The sequence below is a fragment of the Lagopus leucura genome, unplaced genomic scaffold (genome assembly GCF_019238085.1).
Source record: "Lagopus leucura isolate 7727_CA_CO unplaced genomic scaffold, USGS_WTPT01 Super-Scaffold_100019, whole genome shotgun sequence".
In the NCBI taxonomy this organism is placed as follows: domain Eukaryota; kingdom Metazoa; phylum Chordata; class Aves; order Galliformes; family Phasianidae; genus Lagopus; species Lagopus leucura.
In genome coordinates this window covers 9,102,702-9,126,130 of record NW_024962273.1, presented here as the reverse complement: position 1 = coordinate 9,126,130, position 23,429 = coordinate 9,102,702, and the positions used below count along the sequence as shown (strand labels likewise).

The window sequence follows — 23,429 nt, the reverse complement described above, 5'->3', positions numbered from 1 at the left end:
AATGTCTATACTCTGTGTACATACAGAACATATATCCTGCACCAAATGCAATGATTCTTATGCATTTGACTCATGGCTGTCAATCTCATGTCTCAGCTTCCCCAGACTGACGCCTTTGGATCTAACACAAGAAATGCAGAGCCATGACAGGAAAAGCCAGAGGTGCCTGGGTAATGAAATGAGCTGGTGGAGCTCCACCCTTAGGAGCCCTGCAGGAGCTCTTCTACTACAACCATGGGCTGAGCTTTCCTCCATATTCTCCACAAGGAGAAGCAGACTGTGTAAATGCCTCATCTTGCTGAATGTCACAGAGCAGAACGAGAAAAAAGAGTTGTTTTGCTTCCTGAGACCAGGGTTGGAAAGCAAGGATCAGGGGAAGAATGAGATGCAAAGATCCATGCATCTTTGCTGATGAAATAGTAGAAAGGAAATATGCTGTACTTAATATGCTGCCAGATGGAGGGGGCTAAAGAGAACATACATATGGCTGCCCATACCAGGTTAACCAAAGATATGCATGACTTTCTTGCAAAGTTTAAGGCACCTCTAAGAGATAATAGCAATGGTGGTGAAATGTTGAACGAAAATATTCTCTTGTTGCTTCTCCCACCTATTGGTATAACATTCCAGCATGAACATATGTGGAGAAGACCATGAAAAGGAACCTATGTAAAGCCCATCAGGTGGAGTTTTGAGATTGCAGAAAGTGCCTGTATTGAAGGAGTTCTGGTCTTGCCTGTCAGATTGGCCTAAAGGTTTTTGCCAGCACCTGAGTCAAAGGGAAAGCAGAATGTGGAGTTCTGCAGTGATCTGGGTGATGTTTGGGGCTGGAAAGTCAGCAGAGCATCAGTATGAACAGCATTTGTTGGAGAAAGGCTGCTGTAGTGGCTGCAAGGTCATGCATGATGCTCTGCTGACTTTCCAGGGTGAATAGGGTACGTCTGAGATCACCTATTTCAGTATTAAAGTTTTTAGCTTCAGTCATTGAAAAGCAAGAATGGTCTGAGTTTTGAGACTGTTTTGGAACTGGTATCATGCTTAAATATTGTGAAATGCCAACACAGGTTTTGAGACTCAAGTATTTAGCCAAGAAATGATGTTGTTGGGACCTGGCTTGTACTCTGAGCAGTGAGCAAGGTGAAGCAGGAAAAACATCTTTGTCCAGAGTGCTTCTCTGCTTCTGATCGAGTTAAGACCAAAAACAGAGGGAAACACACAACTGCTGTCAGAAATCAGGAAGCCCTGCATGCATACAGTGATTTGCAGAGCTGTCTAGTCAAGGTGGTCTCTAATCCAAGCATCTAACAGTGGGGCCTCCAATGTGACCCCTACATGGACTACATGAGAAAACATGAAACCACCTATGCATGTGCCCTCTCAGTTTTTGTGGCTGCTGGCAAAAGTAAAGAACGCACAGATAAAAGAAAGGAGAAAAAATGGGAATTGCTGCAGTCTTCCCTTAACACAGCATTGCATTTCAGTGTCATCCAGTACCTGCTGTGAAGAGCTGTTGGAGATTGCAAACACTACAACAATGAAGAAAATGAAATACAGCACTCGTATCACTGTAGATAATGTGAAACCACTTTTCTCACTCTTTATTATTGTTCTGAGATGAGCACCATTCTCAGAAGTCAACACAAAAAGATCTTCTGAACTGCATTTCCAGAAGTGCTGCTGAGGCCAATAGTTCTGCACATCTGCAAAAGTCAGGACAGTGACTTGCCACAGTGAGATGTGAATGAACAGGAACTTTAGGGGTAACAATAAGGCAGGGAAGAGTTATGGATCTTGTTTTTCTTATGGTAGCTCAGCATATGGGGTTTTGATAATGGGAACATTTCACTGTGCTTTCTCCCAGATAAAGTGCTCAAAGTGATTTCAGGAGCACAGTGTTCCTTCTGAACAAATTTAACAGCAATGAACAAACCCTGCGTGCATGTTGCCCAAAGTTTATTTTGTATTTTTTTGAACCCTAATTTATATCCTTTCGAAGAATACTGAGTATCTTTCATAAATTCTTTCCCAGGATTTCTTATTACCAGTCAGAACAATAAATCTTGTGATGGAGGCATCCAATCTCAGAAATTTATTTTTCCAGAAGGCAGTCTTTCTCAAACAGGACTATATAGGGATCTCAAGACCTTATCTGAGGAGATTATGGAAAAATACCAGATTATTACATCTCATTTTTTTGTATTGCATCAGCCACTGAAATGCACATGTGGTTTGGTTTGAAAAGTAAAATACTTGAGGAAAAAGAATTTGTAAAACCAAGTGTGTGTTTAGATCCCATGTGAGATCTAATATCTGCCATCCTTGAATAATTCATTGAGTCATTTAGGTATTATATGAATAGTAATAATTCTGCATTTGAATGAAGGCTTACTTCTTGTCCTTTTATAGAAGACAGGTGCTGACTGGAGATTGAATGTGGCCTTGCATTAAACTGCAGTTTTAAAATCTCTCCTTGTTATCTTCATCCATCCCTTCTGTGTACAGCTCAAAGGTGGAGGCAGACTGTGGTCACCAAGGAGGTGAAAACACAAGACTGACAGAGAGGGGCAGAGACTGCAAGATCTGAGGAGAGTAACACTGGTGTAATATTCCCTTATAGGCAAGAGGAGTTGCAACTTCATGCTTCAGAATAATATTGGAGCATCTGATCTTCATTGTGTCAAGTAGAAAGCATTTGAAGAAGAAGAGCAGAAGCACATAGAAAGAGCAAATAACTAATTAGTTATTAGCATTCTGCATTTTTAATTGTATTCTTAGGCTTCAGATGTTCAGGCAAAAGCTTGTTCATTTTCTCAATTACTCTTGCTGACAATGTTCAATTAAGTTTAAGTTGATTGCATGTTGTTTTGATCTGACACTACATGATGGTAATGTGCTAAGAGCAAAGCACAGTCATTTTGTGCGATTTCTGGAGACAATTACTCATTTTGCTAGGTGTTTATAGAAGGAAAATGCAACCCAGAAAGGGGAAATAGAAACTTAAAAAATTAGGAACACTAACGCTGTTTGACAATGGGCAGACTTCATGGGTACTTTCACTTTGCAGCCCCAGCTGCATTTGGGCTCCATTGGACAACATGGTGACCTGGCAGTATCACCTGATCTTTGGTTTGGCCTCCAATATTGTTCCCTGTACAGTTTTATATACAATATGTGCTAGTGGATTTGCCCCAGATTCACCACTGTGGCAGAAATATAGACTGATGATAAGTGGTGATGGTAAGGCCTGCTGGCTTATCCTATTACACTGTTGGAAAGACCTGTGCACTGGTAGAGTATCTTATGGGGCTTTCAGGTGGTTTGGTTTGAATATGCAGGTGCCATCACATGACTTTGAGCAGGTTGAACAGAGAAATTCATTGCATCTCAATCTTGGGTTTGCTGAACTATCAAAGCCAAGTCTGGCTTCAAACTTTACTTTCTGGTACTTGTTAATGTTGGGGGACCTTCAGTGGTATATTCAAGGATACATATCAGGTACAGCGAACTGCCCCTTGGTACCCAGCCCACCAGTTAAAGGGCTTGCTCCCTCCTCTTCCCTATTTATGGGGAATGTACTGGGAGCACTGTCTGACCTCTCACAGGCATGCTCATTTTCCTTACCTTAGTGGAAATACAGCTGAAGGACACCATTGTACCACGGAGTTTTTGCAGAGCAAAATTTCTATTGCAACACAAAGTAACCCAGAGGAAATCAAGGTATCTCTATCTCCTTAGTCTAAGATGCTGGTAATTCTGATTCTATTAGCCTAACTGAAGCAAATGCACAGAATTAACACTTAAGGGCCCAGGGGGCTCAAGAACAGCTCAGCTTGGTGCCTCTGGGCAGAGTGAGTGTAGGCTGGAGCAGGTCACTCTCTCTGGGACTGAATGGGATTGCCAGCCAGGCTCCTTAAGAGAGCTGTTGAGGTGGATGTGCCATTCTCCCCCCTCTCTGCCCCTCCAACCCCTCAGAAGTGTGTCAGGTCACAGCATCCCAACACAAGAAAGGACAATCCCCTTGTTCAAGCTATTTGCAGAGCTCAGGAGCCACACAATTTCAAGAGTAGAAGAGAGGAGTGTTGCATACACCTTCCCTTGCCTCAGCCCTTTGTCCTGGGCTCACTTCTCAGTGGCATACAGATCACAAGAGTATACTTCTTGCTCTTTTGCCTGCCTTGAAGCACAGCTTTAACCATGCTCTCTGCCTTGCCACAGGGACTCCGCCGTTTCCAACAATAAGACCCCACACAATAGCTCCATCAGCCACATCGAATCTGTACTTCAGCAGTTGGATGAGGCCCAGGTACAGATGGAAGAGCTCTTCCATGAGAGGAAGATTAAGCTAGATATCTTTCTTCAGCTCCGGATTTTTGAGCAGTACACCATTGAGGTAAGAGCTGGCTGCAAGACCTGGGAAAAGGAGAGCAAGGGAAAGGGGATCTGTGTAAACCTCTGCTGGTAGGATACCACCAGAAGTGGTCAGCATTTAGGGGGTGTGTTCCTCCTACCTACACCACTGCTCTCTTTTTAGGTCTTGGAGCACTTTAAATGTTTTATGATGAGATATTCTTGAAGGAAATCTTGCAGATCTGTAGGCAGTCACGTGGTGGATACTGATAATTAATGGGAGCCTTCATATGCTGTGTTACACTTTGTAAGTGTTCATTTTAAGATATGGCATGATGAATTACAGTGGAATAAAGGGCTGGGAAGAGGGAATTTTAGGTGTTTTGATCTATAATTGGATGCGAGAGATATAAATCAGGGAGTAGCTGAACTTTCCTCTTGTGAGTGCTAAGTTAGATGAAAGCTGTTGTACAGTACTTGTTATTAATGTAAATTAGAATAGCTTAATCAATCAACACTGTTTTACTCAATAGTTGTATAAAGACTTCCTGATAGTAGGAAAGAGACTGTATACACGCATACTCACAAGGGAGACTGTATCCCTTGTGAGTATGTGTGTATATCTATAAATGTGTGCATTTCAGATCAGCTAATATTGCTGTGTGTGCATTTGTTGCCCTAAGACTGCTACACTCACAGCTCAAGAGCTGCAATATTTAGTATCACCTGTATTTAAATGGTAATACATTGATACAATAGTCTGGCAAATGGCGAATGATTAAGATTTTGATTCTAAAGATACGAATTATATGTGAATGCATACGTGTATATGGCTATAAACAGCACCTATGTTTTCAAAAATGGAGCAAAACATGAAAAATGGTGCTTCTGGACACCCAGAAATATAAGGCATGTATGGAGAACCTGTGTGAATCATGAGTCACTCGTAAGATACCAGTCTGTCTGTGTTTCACTGCAAATTCCAGGTGTGCAACAAGAATTATGCTGACTTTATGTAAAGATTTTTTAAAGACAGAATCACTGTTTTCAATTCCTTTTCCTTTGTACATTGGTCTTTCAACCAATGATTGCTAAGACCTTTGCCATCATGGATCCCTTTACTGATGGGGCAGCTGAAGACAAGGGACATGGGTAGTGGGCATGGTGGGGGTGGGTGGATGGTTGGACAAGATGATCTTAGGGGTTTTTTCCAACCACAATGATTTTATGATTGTATGATCAGCTGATGTGGTTGTTCCTAACTGACTCTGCATCTCACATCAGAGATAGAAATGCAGTGTGGATCCCTCTGTTTTGTTTTGAATTAATTTGGAGTGTCAATGCTATGTGGTGGTATATAATGGTATATAAATGGTAGATAAAGATATTTAAAACTGGAAACACACTTCGAAATCTTCTCAAATCAGGTTGGTTAGAAAAGACTTAAAGAAGACCATCACTTAGTTGTCATTGTAGATCTGCTATTTTTTTATCAACAGGACATCTGAATTCCCTCTGCAGGATTAATATTACAAGGAAATCTGAGAACATGTTTCATAGGGAGTTTACAGGCAGATGATTTTTGTTAGAAAGCTCTCTCTTCTAAGTGGGGAAATATTTTTATTTTAAAGCAATTTTTAAATTTATAACTGAACATGGAGAGAAAAATATCATGTCAGTATCTTAAATTTTATGAGTACATTTATTGCTCAAACAACAAAAGCAGTTTAGTAGATAATAAAAAACATAATTTGAAATAATATATTAAATGATGCATTTATGCTGTGCATTTCAAATAGCTGAATTGGCTCAAGTTGACTCAATACCAATCCATAGAAAGTGGATTGCTGTCAGTTACCTCAGCCATATAATAAAGATTCCAAGTCAATGAGAAACTTATCAACATTAAGAAAATTACCTCATGCTTTGCTAAGAAGCAAAAAGTTGTTTTCATCCCCATAATTAAAAAGCAGATAGTGTTTCTGGTGGTTGAGTATTCTGAGCTTGTAAGAGAAAAAGATGATGAAATTTAAATCAGGAAATTAAATACCTTTTCTACTAAAGGCAAGTAGCTTGAGCTGTGACTGGAAATGTATTTAGGTTTTAATTTTCTATAATAGCCTAGATCCGGCATAGATTAAGAACAGTGAAATAATGTGTAGCAGTATGATTCTCAAATGAGTTTCTCCTTTCCTAGTCTAGCTAAGCCCCCTTCCATCTGTCCAGAGTGCGGTGGGTGCCACATTGAACATATCCCTAACAAAGTCTCTCTTACCTGATGCAAGTGTGCTAATCTCTCTCCTTCCTGTGCTCCACAAACCATCTGCAAAAAGTGGGCCCAAAGCACAGTGCTGTTGTAGTGAAGGCTCTTCTCAGCATGCTTAGCTATCAGAGGGTTTTAGTTATCAGCATCCCTTTTTAAGAAGAGTGGCTGAGGAGGTTCAATTTTTGACCCAGGATCTTCCAGCCTGTCTATGTTGCGTAGTGTTTTGCTTACGTGGGTTGTGCTTTCAAAACAAAGTTCTTGTTTGATTTGGGTTTTGAAATGGAAACTTCACTGGGTTTCTGAAAATTAGTCAGCAGATCTTGGTCTGATAGCAAACCAGAAGCAGGTGATTCTGGAACAGCTGCTTTGCTTTCTTCTCTCCTTCTCCCAAATCTGAATGCTTTTGTTCTCTGTGCTGCTTCTGTCTGTTAATCAAAGTGTTTTCTATTTCCCCTCTGCTCTTGTGTTCTCACCCGTTCTTAGTTTCTTGAGCTCTTGGGAAGCCCTCCTGATGAGACGCTCCTGATGAGGAACCCTGGTGAGAGCAAAATCTTGCTTCTCTCTGATGGAAGCCAGAGGGGTGCAACTGGGAGTCCATCTCCTTCTAGCAGGCTAAGGGAAGACTACAAGTTAAAGTTCAGTCTCAGAATATTTGCATCCAATATTGTCTCTTTTCATCCAGTTTTTGTATCAAATGTTTTCTTGCATTCATTTTCCGTACTAACCTCTCTCTTTCTTTTTAATTGATAATGCAAACTTAGGGAAACTTTCAAAGTCACAAATGGCAACGGAGTGCTTGGCCTTTATATTTTTCATTTAAACTGTGTCTGAATGCCATTTGTTCTTTGGAGACTTTCCTGCTCATAATGATCTCCCCAGATATTGAAGTCCATGCCATGGACCACATAACCCTTTCCTTTGGCACCCCTTCCTAGACTTGCACCATACCAATCTGCTTTGTAGCTGCCTTGGGTTATGAGCCTTTCCATAATCTTTTCTTCCTGACAGAGGTTTGGATTCCAGACAAACTGCAGGATTAAAGGTACTTCATCAGCAGCATGCACTTCCATCTACTTAAGTATCATCGGCTTTCTCTGTACTTCAGTGAAATCTGCCAACAATTGTTTCATTTTGTCTTCAGGAAAAGCATTTTATGTAAAGAGAAGCCACCTGCCTTTCATAGAGAAGACCAGCTGTGTTCAGTTAGGACTTCTAAGGACTTCTGAGTTGCCCAGGCAGCTTTTGTGTTTTCCTTGAGTCAAGGCGGGTTTGGCAGATATGAATTTGGATATGAACCCAGAGACACATAGCATGTGCTGCCTTTTCATTGTTGCCTTAATCTCATTATATTGACTGATATTTACACTCTAGGTTCTTGGGTTAAAGTAGGAAATCCTAACTGTGACAACACCTGGAAACCAGCATAACAGAAATATGAGAGGGCTCTGCTATCCCTATGGGAGGTTATTCTGCCTTAGGTTTTAAAACCATAAAGTGACAACCTATTCTTTATTTAGGAAACGTATCTAACTTTGATGCCTGATATGTTTTATTCCTTTACCAAGTCATTGCACATTTCAAGACAAGACGGGATCATTAAGATTATATGATTGAACTTTCTGTGTGATGTATACCACAGCTGAGTTCGTGCAGCCAACCAAGTAACTCAGGAGATTTCATGCAGTGTGAATGTGGTAGCTGATCCATTGCGAGGAAGTAGGGTGTAAGACCCGAGGGACAATAGCTGGCAGGCTTCAGCAGTACTGCTGGCACCGCACTGAGCACATCATGTATATGGAGCACAGTAATATCCCAGAAATATAGCCTCACTAAAATCTGTAAAGTATTCTTTGTCCCATGCTTCAAAAAATAGTCGTTTGAAGGCTTATTAACCATAACTTGAATGAATGCTAATCATTAGGGAAGTGCTGGATAGCTGCAAAAGAAGTGAATGGTAAAATGCACTGAATTGCAACCCCTAACACAATAAATGCCATCCGGAGCATAGACCACAGCTTTCAGCATATGTTTTCTTTATATCTTTTGTACAGAGATGATCAACTTCACCTATAGGCCACTGTAAAACTCAAACTGAGAACAGGAATGATCTCAGCACGTACCTGTCTGGCCACAATTGTTGATTACCTCCAAGGAAAGTTCTCTCCTTCCTCCCAAGAGCTGCCCAGCTCCTTCCTTTTGCATGTTCCATTTTCTATAATGGATCTGTGTAGTGCGAGGCAGAGCCAATCTCCTGTAGTGGTATAGCAGTGTACTTTCTGGGCCAAACATAGTCCTGGAGGGGTTCTGGGGGTTCCTGCTATACAATATAAATTCGATCTGATATGCTTTTAATCTTTCAAAAAGCAGTACGATCACTAGAATCTTCACCTGTTGGTTAACTAATTTTCCACCATCCTATCTCTTTGGCTCCATTTCACCTGCTGATTACATTTTTCAGCCTTGAGTTCACTTGCTGCCTCTTCTGGCTTTTCACGTCCATCCCTGAGCGTGAGTTTAGAAGGGAGTAGGAGCCAGCTTACAGACAGTAGTTTGATTCGCTGATATTTACAACTCACTTGAGCCTTCCATTCCAGATTTATAACATTAGCAGAATCTTTCAAGTGAATTAGCTGCCTGGTTGGAGGTACAAGATGCTTTATAGCCTCACACTGACTTATAGCTGGCACTCAGAAGTGAACTTCTTTATTAGAAATAAGAGCTGCAGAGATCTTGAGATACACTTGTAAGAAAAGGAATGGTAAGAAAAATTTTCAGATCTTTCTGTTCATAAACTGGAATCTTATAATGACCCACACTGAGGTTATGTTTTTCTTTTTTATATGCATAGGTTTAAAACTGCACATCACTTCATTTTAAGGAAGGTAAGGCACTAAGCTGTCCTGGGTACCTTTTCGTCCTGCTTCTCTTGATATTTCGAGGATTCAGGAACCAAAAGCACTGGAGCGGAATCATTACTGTGACAGCCTCTTTACTCTCCAGCAGTTCAGGTCCCAACTAAGCCAGTGTGGTATCTCTGCCACATGTCAGAAGGAATGGCTGACAGTATTGTCACACTGTACAGCATCAACCAAAACCAAGGCCTGAAGAGGAGGAACAGCAAACTTTCTGCATGCATGATTTGTAGAAGTGACAGCTTCATTCACCCTTTCCTACCTACATCTCCTCTACCATACACCTGCAGCTTTAGTTTGCTCGTAGACCCACTTATACTGTCATATCCAGTCTTCTGCTCTTCCACCTTGTTCTCAATTCTAAAGCAGAGCTGAATGCTGTCGCTCCTGGCAAGCCTGGACCCAGACTATGGTATGTGCCCTAGAGATCTGGTCTCCTCTACTCCATTACTTCATTATAACCTCTTTCTGCACTCACAGACTTTACAGGCATTTCCTTAGGGTCCAAGAGTCAAAATTACCTTTTTTTTTTTTTCTTTCATTTTTTCCCCTCTCTGGATTCCCTTCCCTCTCATCCACCTTCACTCTCTCCTTATGCCAAATGTATGGAACCCAACATTTTTGTTCTTGGAGAGAGGTGAATATTCCCCTTCCTCAATTCTGAGATCTGCCCTGAGAGTGTGTGACAGTTATTCCCATCCTGCCTCATCCCAATGCTCTACCCACTCTTCTTACCTTTGCTCCTCCTCTTACTTAAACCATCACTTTTCTTGCAACCTGCTTCCTACATTTGCTTGTCTTTTCCAACCATCTTTACTCTTTTGCAGATTCCTCTAGCAAACCTGCTCTCTTTTTGTTGATAGCAATTGCTCCAAAGGTAGAACTTTCTTTTCCTCCTCCTCATGCACCCTTTCCCAGCCCATACTTCAAAATATCAGCTCCTGTATGATTCATTCACCATATAACATTTATTTTCTCATACTTGATTCCTCATTTCCTTCTCCACCTCCTTCAATTGGCAAACAAAAATTTCTGGTTGGCACTAAGCGGGATGACTTTAGGTGCTAAACACTGAATTCACGCCAAGCAAGCAGCATTAAAGGCTCAGCACCACCATTTTGTAGAAAATTTCAGCAGCAACATCAAGAAATAGACAGGATTTAGATATGAAATCATTGCTGATGTACAGTTACCTGCACAGCAGGCTTGGATGGACTGTTTGGCTTAATCCACAAGCACGCTGCATTATAGGAGTGTGATGGCAGGGCAGCTTCTGTTATCATTAATGCAGTTCTGTTTAACCTGCCTCCCACTTCTCCATAGCTTAATCTCTATCCAGCACTAAAGATGAAAATGTCTCTCTCCCCACAGTCATGTTATCTGCTGGTGTTACAACACAGTAAATCCAGGAAGCAGCAAAAGCAGCAATGTTGTAGTAGTGGGATTTGGGGTATATTAACTTGCTGTTTTAGGAGGATGTCTGTCCCAGAGTATGTGGTCTAGACTGTAGACTGTGGTTGCTGTCTCTGCAGGAAAGACAGACCTGGCTGATATAGTCTGTATATCTGTTATAGTCTTGTGACAGTGGAGCTCAGCACAAGCCCAGTATTTGCTCACACGCTGATGGAAACTTTTGTGCAGTTCCTGCTGCTCTAATATGGATATATTGGGTAGCTCACTAAATGCTAGCTTAGGTTTGCTACCTGCATCATTTCTCTCCTCCCATTATCATGACGGCAGGAGCATCTATTACAAGTGAAAGTGGATTGTGCTGTCTAGGCTCGCTGTCAATATATAGCTTTGTTGTGCCTTTCCCTCTCATTAACACTCAGGTTACTTGACCTTCCTTTAGTACTTTGAACCTGTTTTTTGGCCACCAACCTTACGTCCTGCAAGGAAGGAGTATGGTTCCTTCCAGAATGTGTTTGACAGTGAGAAGTGTGTGTGCAGATTTCCTTGGAGAAGTGTGAGTACTTAGTTACATCTGCTAAATCTGAGGTCAGTCTGCTGCTTTTACTAATGCAGGCCTGTTCAATTCCACTGTTGCTGCCCTTGTGACCCTTCTGCTTCTATTTCTCTCTCATCCCACATTTGAGCAGAGCTCAGAGCTTCTCTCTTAGTAGGGTTCTTATTCTTCCAGGGCATGTGAAGGATGCTGAGGTCTGTTTAGAATCACAAACACTGTGAAGAAAAAGGAATAAACATAAGAAGTACTATCATTTCTTCCCACCAAAAATCCAGTAGATGAACAGAATAAACTCAAATCAGCCATTCTTCTGGGTCAAAAGGGAATTAAACGTGTTCAAGGCCAAGGGAGCCTCATTTCTGAGACAATTTCTGACATTGGTTTGATATAATTGGCTCTTACCACGATTTAGGAGATGGGACTACATCAGATGAAACTGTATTGATTTTCACCATAGATGTCAATGCCTGACCCCTTCTGTGAGAGCATCCAGGGTCCTTTTTTGGACTTGAAAAATATACATGTGTAGTTAACTGAACTGCCTAATTACAGCCCTTTCATAAAGAAAAACAAATCATTTTCCCTATATCCCAGTCAAACTAGTTGGGTACTCAAATTCAGACTGGGACCATTTCCAAGTGATCCAGTTTGAAATACAGAAACTGGTGGGATTGTGAGGCACTGGCTGCACAGACAGGAAAGGAAGTGTCTTAATGAGATCTGCAAAGCATCACGGTCTCTGGGATAGTGCACCAGATTGGGATTCAGAAAACCTGGGTTGTTATCACAGCTCTGCTGTTGCTTCTTTGCCTTTGTGCGCTTTAGATTCCCTTCCAGCCATCTGTTTGTCTTGGTTATTCAGAGCAATGTACCCAACCTTCTTGTACAAAAGCTTTGCCTGAGGAACTTGGTGATGTTCCACCTCTTGCTGTGTCTGACTCCTTCCTTTCTTCCCCAAACCCAGCACATGGGGTAATTATCACTCTTTCCTCAGCTCCCACTTGGAGCTGACTTCCGTCCTTCCTCCCTTCTGCCCACTGTCAGTGCCTGTGGTCCTTGTCCTTGTGGGAACTGGCACTGGACCAGCAATCCCTGCTGGGCCTGTCTGTCTGTCTGGAGACACTCAGATGCAATCTCAGCTCCAGTTCCTGGCCATGATAAGAAGACATGAAGCCTTTGGATCTGGCGTTGCATCCCCAGAAATGTATCAGCCTGTGTCCTGTTTGCCAGTGCTGTCCTTTCCTGGTTAATTGGAACCACCAATTTGAACAGGAGAATAAAAGCAGTGCTGCTCAGTGTCCCTTTCACAGCACATGGAAAAGCTTGCAAAAAGAAATGGCATCAGAGCAGAGAGATTTAACCCAGGCATTTGCACTGGGCTGCTTGGTCTCAGCATACTGGAAGATGTGGATGGGACCATCTGTTGATTCCGTTGTATGTCCATCCTCAACGTTCCTGGTAGTTTGGCCCTCCAGAATACTTGTGTTTTCCTGGCCTGAAGATGTCCATAAACATACACAGATCAAGTTTTGATCAGAATCCCCGTATTGTAGCATGGCTGTAAGGGCGAACTAATATAACATATTCTTTGACTGTTTTGATCTCTTCTACTATCATTACTTCGGGTTGCATATTAGGAAAAATTGGTTGGCAACCCTGCTCATGGCAGGGGGTTGGAACTCAATGATCCTTTTGGTCCCTTCCAACCCAAGCCATTCTGTTATTGTGTCATTCAGTTCTGATTGCAATTAGTCAAGTATATTTCTCTAACATAAATACATTGAATAAAACCGTTCTCCAGCATCTACTCCAACCATTTCTCCAGAACTGTTGAATCTGCCAAGAAGCTCCCACAGTTCAGGGACTCCAGCTATAGTGTGTAAATGAATCAGAGGCTGTTGGAGTCAGGAATGGGGCTAAAGGGACTGCAGAGGTAGTTATTATTTAGAGTTAATTGAGTGGAATGGGTGATGGGAAACAGCTGAAGAGAAATAGAAACTCCTCAGGATGTTCACACTCTGCCTTTCACCTTGCCTTTCACCCAGCTGAGATCCCAGGTTCTTGGTTCAGTTAATCTGCTTTTTTGCTTCTCTCAAAAAAGAACTGAAAACCTGTGCATATATTTTCCCTTCTAAGCAAAGCTGTGCTCTCCTATTCATGCTAATGAGAGAGGGGCTGAGAGCTGGTCCTTTTGGGTACCCTTCCAGTGCCTGCACTGCATTTGTTGTTATGCTTTGTGGAAAAGAAAAACAAATGGAAAATGTTGAACCTTGGCTACTGAGGAAACGAAGCATCTCACTGCACACAGGCACTGAAGAGCACTTTTACGAGAAACAAAGAGCCTCTCACTATGTTGTAACGTGCCAAAACGTGAATCTAAATATCTGGATTTAGCTTTCCTCCATCTAGCTTTGACAAGTTGACCTATGAATCAGAATTCAGGCATATATGATTTATTTCCACTCTCCTTGTCCTGATTTGTTGCCACCAGAACATTCCTTCTTTTTGTCTGCAATAGCAGATTCTGGTATGAAGGAGATTGGGCTGTTTGGGTAGGTTAATTATGTTAATTAAACAGGCAAAAAAATAGAGTGGGACTTCAGTATTGGTTGAGTAACTGTGACTTAAAATGTGAAACACAGAAAATACAGTAATGGACTGCTAGAGTCATCAGACTGCCTGTTTGAATTAGGATGCAGAGAAAGCTGCAGAATATTTTGCACGTTCCCATGAGTTATTTGCAGATAAGATAGGTCTCCTTTGTGATGCTCCTGGTGATTCACCCAGCCCTCGAGAGCGATGTTTCTGTGCTGTGCTTTGCCTGTCTGTAGAAGTCTGTTATTTATATTCATTCCCCAGTACGAAATCTTTGAGATCTACAGAACAAATTTATACGGGGCCTATTCCTTCTCAAGCTAGCAGGAAGACCCTTAAAAAGATTTCAGATCCTTGGAAGCACAACATAGGTCTACTGTGGGGATTAACTCACCGATTTCATAATAAAATGTTAGGTCTCATGATCTCTGTTAACAACAGGTACTGCTCACAGTGTATTAGATCAGTAATAATTCTGCAAATGTATTAGTTATCCATGTTTTAGAGCTTAATGGAAGCAGCTTATAATTTAAATTCTATGAAGAAAAAGAATACATGTTATTAATGATAAATATTTCCACCTGCAGCATTAACATACAGAGTGATGCAGAATGTTTTAATAAACATTTAGAGCATTTTGGGTTCTGGGGACAGAGGTGTCACAGTATTTTTGCAATTCTGTTACTACTGTTTCTTCATTTAAATTTGAATTTATTCAGAAGCATTTATACCACCATCTGTATGAGTACAGTGCCCTGTTGACTGTGCAGGGTTGACTTGGATGCAAAAAAAATTGTCATGTTTCTTGTTGGACTGATAATCTTTTCATGGATCCTTGGCTTGGCAAAATGAGGACTGTAACCATTAATGGGCAGAATCCAGAGTATTGAGGCTGTGGTTCAAGGGTTTCTGGATCACAGTCTCAGTGTGAAGTACTTCAGTTATTGATGCATGGTTTGAAAGCAAGATTTTTCATTGGTCTTGATTGAATATAGTATCTATCTTGTGTCCATGAAGGTTACAGCAGAGTTAGATGCCTGGAATGAGGATCTGCTGAGACAAATGAATGATTTCAATACCGAGGACCTTACTCTGGCTGAGCAACGTTTGCAGCGTCACACTGAGAGGAAGTTGGCCATGAACAACATGACTTTTGAAGTCATCCAGCAAGGGCAAGATTTACACCAATACATCATGGAGGTCCAGGCTTCAGGTGAGCGGAACAATTTGTTCTCTATTTTGTATGAGAAGGAACAAAACAAAAGGGAAAGAAACACCACCTACAACCAAAACACATTTCAAAAATATGCCAGTACGTACAAAGCACATCAAATTTTAACATAATTCAGTCTGTTGTATAGCTTTTCTCCACAACCAGAACCACTCCAGGATTTAGGAAAATTCTTTGAGTCAGGATCACACATCAGAAATCGCTGTTCCTTTGAAATGGAAATTCAGTATGGAAGTAAAGCTGAAATTTAAGTTTCATTCAGAAAGTTTTATGCAACTGCAGGCCAGTAGAGTTTGTGATCTATTCCAGAATAGATGGCAAGGAAGAGAAAAAGGTGGAGCGAGAGAAAGAGGCAGAGGAAAGAGAAGCTAGCTAACCAGAAGCCCTATAGAAGAGAATTCAGATATGAGAGCCTTGAAATTTATCAGGAAATTGAATTCTTGTTTCCAGCCAGCTCTAATTGGAATTATTTTGTGTATAAAAAGGGAACTTGATAAACCATAGTGGAATTTTCCTTTTCAATGTGCGCTTGGAAGTTAAAGATAGCCACTTGGATGCAAAAAGCTTTTGGCATGTGCATTTAAGTGACAGACTTGATTCATGTTGATAGGGAGTCTATCTGCTTCATCTACTCTTCTCAGCAGTAGGATCCTATTTCTAAGGCATCCTATGAATCAGGATTTTTGTATCCTTGTATTTTGTGTTTGGAAAAAGAGTATCATAATTCAGATTAATCACTGCATAAAGTCTGGAAGTGAAAGTTATTTGCAAAGTGTTTAAACCTTCTTAAATGTCTGGAAAAGTGCAAAGCAAGAGCAATTCTTTTCTGTCTCTCCTCACATGCACTACCAAAATAAAAAAGATTTTTATGGATTTATTCTTTGGCAAACATTTTACTCCTAGACATTCACCTTTAAAAAAAAGATTAAAAATAAAAAATTGGCAGTATTCAACCTGATTGGCAAGCTGTACTCAGCAGAGGCTGTAGGTTTGCTGCAGGCGTGTGTTTTGAACTAGACAAGCATTGTGTGAACCATGTGTGTGAGATGATATGAGCTCTGTCCACACTGTGTCTGGTCCTGTGCTTCAGCTCTTTTGCTTTCCAGGCTAGCAAATTGGTCCTAATACATCAGTTACTACTCATTTTTGGTGCATCCTGGAAGCATTCGAATGTGAGCAGTAATTCATGGGGGAAAAGAATATCATCCAGAACAGTACAGACTCAGGAGCATCAGGGACTGCTCTTCAGGGAAAAAAAAAAAAAACAAACAAACTAATTCTGTGTTTACGAAGAAGTTAGAAACAATTTTTTTTTGGATTACAGACAAAAGATCAGCAACTAAATGAAGTGACTTTTAGAATGTTTTTATAAGATTATCTGAGATCTCCTTCTTTAAAGCCTACCCAATAAAAATGCATTGCTCCCAAAGGCAAGGAAGTGGAAGCCTCATAGGGATGCAGAGTAACTGTAGTTAATCAAAGGTAATGGTCAGATCTGCCATGCACAGAATGCTAAATGCTGGGAGAATGGCAAAATAAGGGAGAGAGATTGCTCTTGGGAGCCTACTGTTTCTTATTGTAATAAAGGACAGCTATAGTCCATAAAAAATTCATTTAATTTTACTCCCTCTTGCTGAGTCCTGTATCACAGTCGTTCAGTGCGTGAGAGATGATTGTTCTTACTGCCAGAACTGCAAATTTGCAGGGGTTCTGGGAAATCAGTATTGCTGGTTCCCACTGTACAGTGTCACCACCACTACCATCAAAATTCAACTACAACCATAGAAGATAAAGGCAGAAAGAAGCTTTTTTCAGGGACATCCCACCTAACTGTCCACTCTTAAGTGCCTGGAGTTTCTTTCCTTCCCCATAACTCTCTTTCAGCTTTATTCTTTTCAATGTATCACGCAGGAACCTGATTTAATTTTGATCATTCTGGAGTTTGGCTTGGAGGTCTTTAAGCCAGCAAGTCTGTCAGATAGAATTACATCCAGGTTTTTCCATGCATAATGCCTTTTTCACTTGGAAATCTTGTGCAGGTAGAAAAAGATTATAGACATTTGCCCATATTTTTTGCATGTGTGATGCAGACTTGGAGCAGCGATTCTTACCAGACCGTGGAGTGTCTGGAAGTCCATGTGAATACTGTGCATTGGATGCAGCATATCCAATTGTTCTACAATGGACCAGATCAGACTCTGTGCAGATATTCAGATATTTGTGTACAAACTGCATATCTACAAATCCGTACAAACTGCATATCTACAAATCCACTGTTTCCAAAATGCCGTACAGCACAGTTATGTCCTGTGATTCCTTCCACTGGTGCAGCGTGTGTGAGTGATCCTGCTTTGGATTAGACTGTTTTCATCATAAGAATAATTCCTCTGCAAGTAAATGTTTGGTTTTGTTAGGGACCACGTAAGATCTGGGAGTCGTCACATCTTCTGCAATTCCGCAGTACTTTCAAATTGTGTCCATGTCTTACAAATATTGGTGTAATTTGGGAAAGAAGTTTGCTTTAAGAGAGTGCTGTAACAGTATTCTCAAGAAGACTGACTTTTAGTGACCCAGCACTTTCTATTTCAGTGGAACTATCTGCTGTTTTTCCAGGCTGATTGCAGTTCTAGTACTGATATCAAAGGACACCCTGATCAGAAGGGATCCGTGGGTGAAAATGTGTCCAAAAATTCTCAAAAAAGGATAATGATTGTAGAGTGTTTAGTTTGATACATTTAAAGTGTTCTGATGTTTCCAAAAGAGATAGTCTAGGCATTTCTGAGAGTTTAGGACTGTGATTCAGCAGGGATTTAACACCCTGACTCAAGTTGCACTGACGACACATACACATCAGTGGTACATCCCTCAGTTGTTCATGTTCTAGGTACTAAAAGTAGTTACACTCTTGGATTTGATGATCCATATTAGTCCCTTCCAATTCGGGATGTTCTTTAATTGTTGACTGAGTGCACACAATTAATTTGTTATTTAAGTGCATTCACATTGTTAGCATTGTTGTCACCATAAGCACCAGTCAGGTGTCACTAAAGATTCATGGATCTGGCATTTTATGTCTACGGCAACTTCTCTAAGCCAAGCCTGAAAAATACGATGAGAAACTGATGTTGGGGAAATTTACACAGTCCCTGCCTGTTACGTGGAAAATTCAAAGCCTTGTTGTGTCCTGGATGTCAGACTTAAAATCATTCATGTCTTTTCCTAGCATTGCATTGCTTCAAAGTGAAATGGAAGTCTGTTTCATTTTGCTTGTGATTTCACTTATAACACAGAAAATAGATACAGCAAGAAGAGGATGCTGCACTGTTGTGTTCCAGGCTGGTAACAGTTCAGCCTACAAGCGGGTTCAAAGCAACTCCAGAAGAGCTCTGTACTGGTCAAAAAGCAATACCTCTTCCATACGTTGAATAGTATCTGACAGTGCAAATAGCACAGCTGTAACTAATGCATGTCTTGCAGGATGTTGGCCAGAGTGGGTACTCTTTGTAATTATTTTTTAGAAATAGTTTCAATTCGTTATCCTTCACTGATATCTGCTGTACGGGCCAAGGCATTAGAAAAAAAGAATGGCAACCAAGTTCAGTTTATCAAAAAGTCAGCTGTGCTTTCCTGTCTATCAAAACTTAATGTAAAGATTTTATGTATGAAATTATTCTGAAAGCAAAGGTTTCCAATTTGCAAACCAATCTTTGAGAAGAATAAGTGCTCTCGCTGCGTGCACTGGCATTGCAGAATAAATCTGTGTGACACATGACAAGCACGAAAGGGCAGACCATTCATCATGGGGAGTGCGGGCTGCCCTTGGATAGCATCCCAGGCAGCTTGCTGGTTGCTGCTGATGAGTTAGCACAATCAAAACCAGACCAGCTGAATCTGCATGAAGGAAAACGGTGCATTTAATGTCAGAAAGGTGTGGTGAAGTCAAGCATACAGGAAGCCTGTCATGTCCTGAGGATACAGAACCATATGCAGGCTAATTGTAGTAACAATGCTTGGTGTCTGGCGTTTGAAAGAAACTTCACTCCTAAGAATGGAAGCGTATATTAGATTTCCAGATCTTAAATGGGAAGCCAGGGGCCATTCCACTTTATTTGGTAATGAAGAAACTGTTTGGTTTTGGCTGGGAAAGGGAATAAGCCAATTGCTTGCATTCCTTTATGGTTCTTTTTTTTTCTTTCTTTTTTTTTTTTCTTCCTGCTAAAACCAGAAACCAGGAAAAAGAGGATAAGGTCAATCATAAGGTCATATTTATTTTGTGTACTGTCCTCTGTGGATACCGCTGTGAGGGAGAATGAAAGTTACAAGCCTCTGAGGAAGAGAAAGGGGGAAGAAAAGGCATTTTTCTAAATCAGTTTTAAAAACAATACACAACCTTCTGTACAGCAGCTTCTAATTAGCACAATTCTTGTATAATGTCCTATTATTCCATGAAATCAAATGGCTTTGGAGAAAAGTGTAGTGTTTTCTCAGCATTACTGCAATCTGATTATTTGCATATTAGGTCGCTGATCCTCCCTGTATTGAGGCCAATGGCAAAATTCCAGTTGACCTCAATAAGGGAAGAGTCAGATCTTTATTAGTTTGTAATTACAGGGATTACAGTAAGACAGGATGGCATCATAACTCCTCCAGGCCAAGCTTTCACAATTACATTACATCTGTAAAGTACCCAACAATGCTGTCACTCTCGTGTGGGAAGGAAGAATGTGGTGCTCTGCATTGTACTTCATGTAACTGACACACACAAGGCCCACCAGGAAATTCAGGAGGTGGGAAGGGACCTCAGGAGGTCTCAGTTTCCACCTCCTAATCAAATGAGGTTCAGCTATGAAATTCAGACCAGGTTATACAAGTGTTCGCCCTTTTCATGCAAAATACAAGGCATAGGAGTTCTGGTACTATTTTCTGTCTGCTAGATGAGGAATGGATTGATGTCACTTTTTGAAGTAATTCTGAATGAATGGGTCGTTTTTAACTAAATTGTTGCTAATGATCATGTAAAGTGCCCAGATGGAAAAGATGTTTCCTCTGTGGAGTTCCACACACTCATGGCAATGTATCTGGCAGCTAGAATTTACTTTATTTCACTTTTCTGTTGTCTTCCTCTTCTTTTTCCCTCTTTTTAATTTGTATTTGTAAAGCATAAGTCATTGGTTTAATCTAACAAAGGGAGGTTATTTCTGCCTTTTAAAGTTAACTTTATGTTTGGGCAAGGCTACGGTCAGTAGCGTTCTACTATTCAGATGCTGATGAATGAGGTGAGCAATCATCAGCAGAGAACCACTACTGTGTAGGAAAATATAGTGGTGCAGAATGGGAAACTACACAAAAGCCAAAAACTCCCTGGGAGAGAGCTCATTGAGGAAAATGTTAATGAGAGATTTGCAGATCAGTGTTTTAGGTGGGAAATAATTTTGAAGTTCGGACAATGACTAGAATTGCAAATAAGTGCAAGATCTCTCTCTGCATGTTGTTCTGTTGTAGGCATTGAGCTGATCTGTGAAAAGGACATCGACCTTGCAACACAGGTACAAGAGCTGCTGGAATTCCTTCATGAGAAACAGCATGAGCTGGAGCTTAATGCTGACCAAACTCACAAGAGGTTAGAGCAGTGCCTACAGCTCCGGCACCTACAGGCTGAAGTCAAGCAGGTGAGAGTTTTTAACTATGCTTCGGGTTCTTAAATAGGTTTTCAGCCATTGCAATACCTAGTAAACCAGTATCTGCCAAGTCATACAGCTTTAGGTGGATGATCTTAATCCCTCTTTCCTTAGCAGTACTTGATTTGCTGACAAATTACAGCATGATCCTTTACAAATATAGAAGGGCTCTGTTCCACATCATGGCTTCATGAACAGTTATGGGAATTCTGTACGGAGCAGACCCTTTAGCTTCTCAACTGGAGTATGCCTCAAACTGTGTTCTGGAAACAAATGATTTGAGCTGGGATCCAGGCTGAAGTTTTGTGGAGAATTGCCCCAGAGGATAACTGAGCAGTGACATCTGAGCAAAGAATTACAGTAGTTTCACCTTTCTGTTTATTGCTACACATATTGGCCTAAAGGAATCTTCGACAGTATCTAGGTGAGATAAAAGCTTCAATCTGTGGTCTCTGTGCTAGGATTTACTTAACCATCTTAGTGCTGTGACATTCCCTTTCTTCCAGATTTCATTCTAGTGATGGTGGTCATGTTCTGTCTCCTGTGTTTTCCCTTGGTATTTTATTTGAGTGCCTCATATTTCAGTATTACACTATACTTCCTGCTCCAGAGGTGACTTTATGCTTCAATGTAGTGCTTATGTCTGGATTGTAATATGATCTTAGTATCATTAGAAAGAAGAGAAAGATTTTTCCAGACACATGGTGTATTCGGGTTTCCATTTTACCAGTAGAAATGGGGGAGGGGGACAGAAATAATGAATATATTGAGTGCTCCCTAACTACTATCACAGTTATTTCTTCTTCAGAAATGAATTTTTGAGTGACATTTTATCTGGATTGCTTTTATCATTGCTGGCAAAACATCCTTCGCTCCTAGACAGCTTCCAAGCTAGAAGCTGGCAGCACCAACTTCAGTGCACAAATTTGCTTTCAGAGTTCAGTTTGATTTAATATTTTGCAAACATGAATGGAACTTGCACAGAACTCTTCTGAATTTTGATTTTGAATATATGGCTGATTTGTGTTTCTGATAATTCTGGGGACTCTCCTCATAAGCCTCCACAGCTCTACAAAGTGCAGCTTTCTTCTGTGAAAGAGATCTTCTCTATGATATTCATAATCACCACATTAATGTCAGCTTCCATAGCTAAGCTTAGAGTTCTGTACAGCAGTTTTATGACTAAGTAGAGCCATTTTAACTGAAGACAGAAGGTAGAGAGGAGCAATACATGTAGCTGACCCCAATGACCAGGATGATGGACGGTTGGTCAGGTTGGTCAGCCCTGCAGTGCTCACAGAGCCTTGCAGTGCAATGCAGCACTCTGCAGTTACCTCATGTTACTTGCCTCACTATCAAGAGTCTTCTGGGCTTTCCTATTCTGCAAACCAAAATCTAACCAAAGGAAATGGTTTTAGCATTGAAATATCTAATGCTTTGAGAGAACAAACAGCTGCCTTGAATTAGTATTTTCTTAACATTGCTTGGGACCATCAGAACTTTTATTACTGTGTGACCTTTCAGCAGGCCAATTGTGAAGAATCATTGTATTTGTTCAGCTGAGTAATAAGGACTCCTTTGTTTATTAACCTATAAATTACCACAGCTACAGTTTCCCTTGGAAAGAGCCAAGGTAAAATATATCTGTGCTCTATCTATTTGGTTTCCTGGAGATGAGTCATATTCCCAACCATTTAGTGAAATTGGGAAATATATTGATTTTGGCTTGCAATTCATCTCCACTCTGGTCCAGATTTCCTTCACTTTCGTTTTATTGCATCTGAGATGATGGGTGATCTCATTACCAAGTTGCACTCACTCTTGCAAGTCATCTGAGATTTGGTTGCCACCAGACACCTACTGTAGCTGTGCTTACATTCTGCTGACATAGGAAAATTGGTCAAGGCTGCTAAGTGTACATGTGTTTGCATTTTGATATAATGACTCGTGGAAATACAAAGTCTTTTAACCATCTCTATCTATTGAAGTTTCATTTAGGAGGTTTTCTGTTTTAAATCACACGCACCCAAGGTTTGAATGCCTGGACAATGAGTTGAAGTCTGGGGCTGTAAAAGAAGAACAATTCAGAGTGAGATGTTTTGTGAACTGCTTTAGTGTGGAAGTAGCATAGACCAGTGATTCACAAACCCTTTGTTATTCAGAAAGATCCTTCCCAAGACTTATTTCCTCTCATTTGGATCCCACTCATTTCCGACAGAAACTACAGAGCTTGCATTGCTCACATAGAAGTGATAATACAACAGAATTGTGGAGATCAGTTTCAAGAACAAGCTGTCTTATACTGTGCTTGCAGCTGTTTGGCTTCCAAAACCCCTCGCTTTTCATCTTTGTGTGTTTTTTTTTTATTATTATTATAAGTGTTCAACATCACGTAATGCAATCCCAGATACTGTCACAGTATCACACTACACTT

At 40.8% G+C, this 23,429-nt stretch overlaps 1 protein-coding gene across 7 annotated transcripts in view; it reads left to right on the top strand.

Moving 5' to 3' along the window:
- The window catches only part of KALRN (kalirin RhoGEF kinase), a 450,273-nt gene that overhangs the window by 285,956 nt on the left and 140,888 nt on the right, over nucleotides 1-23,429 (top strand). For 6 of the 7 annotated variants that reach the window (XM_042877581.1, XM_042877574.1, XM_042877573.1 and 3 more), the window contains 3 exons: nucleotides 4,216-4,390; nucleotides 15,104-15,299; nucleotides 20,820-20,986. In XM_042877581.1, coding sequence (XP_042733515.1) covers nucleotides 4,216-4,390; nucleotides 15,104-15,299; nucleotides 20,820-20,986 — 538 coding nt within the window. Of the gene's footprint in view, nucleotides 1-4,215; nucleotides 4,391-9,465; nucleotides 9,496-15,103; nucleotides 15,300-20,819; nucleotides 20,987-23,429 lie in introns of those variants that run through there. The other variant, XM_042877578.1, reaches the window with a different exon arrangement.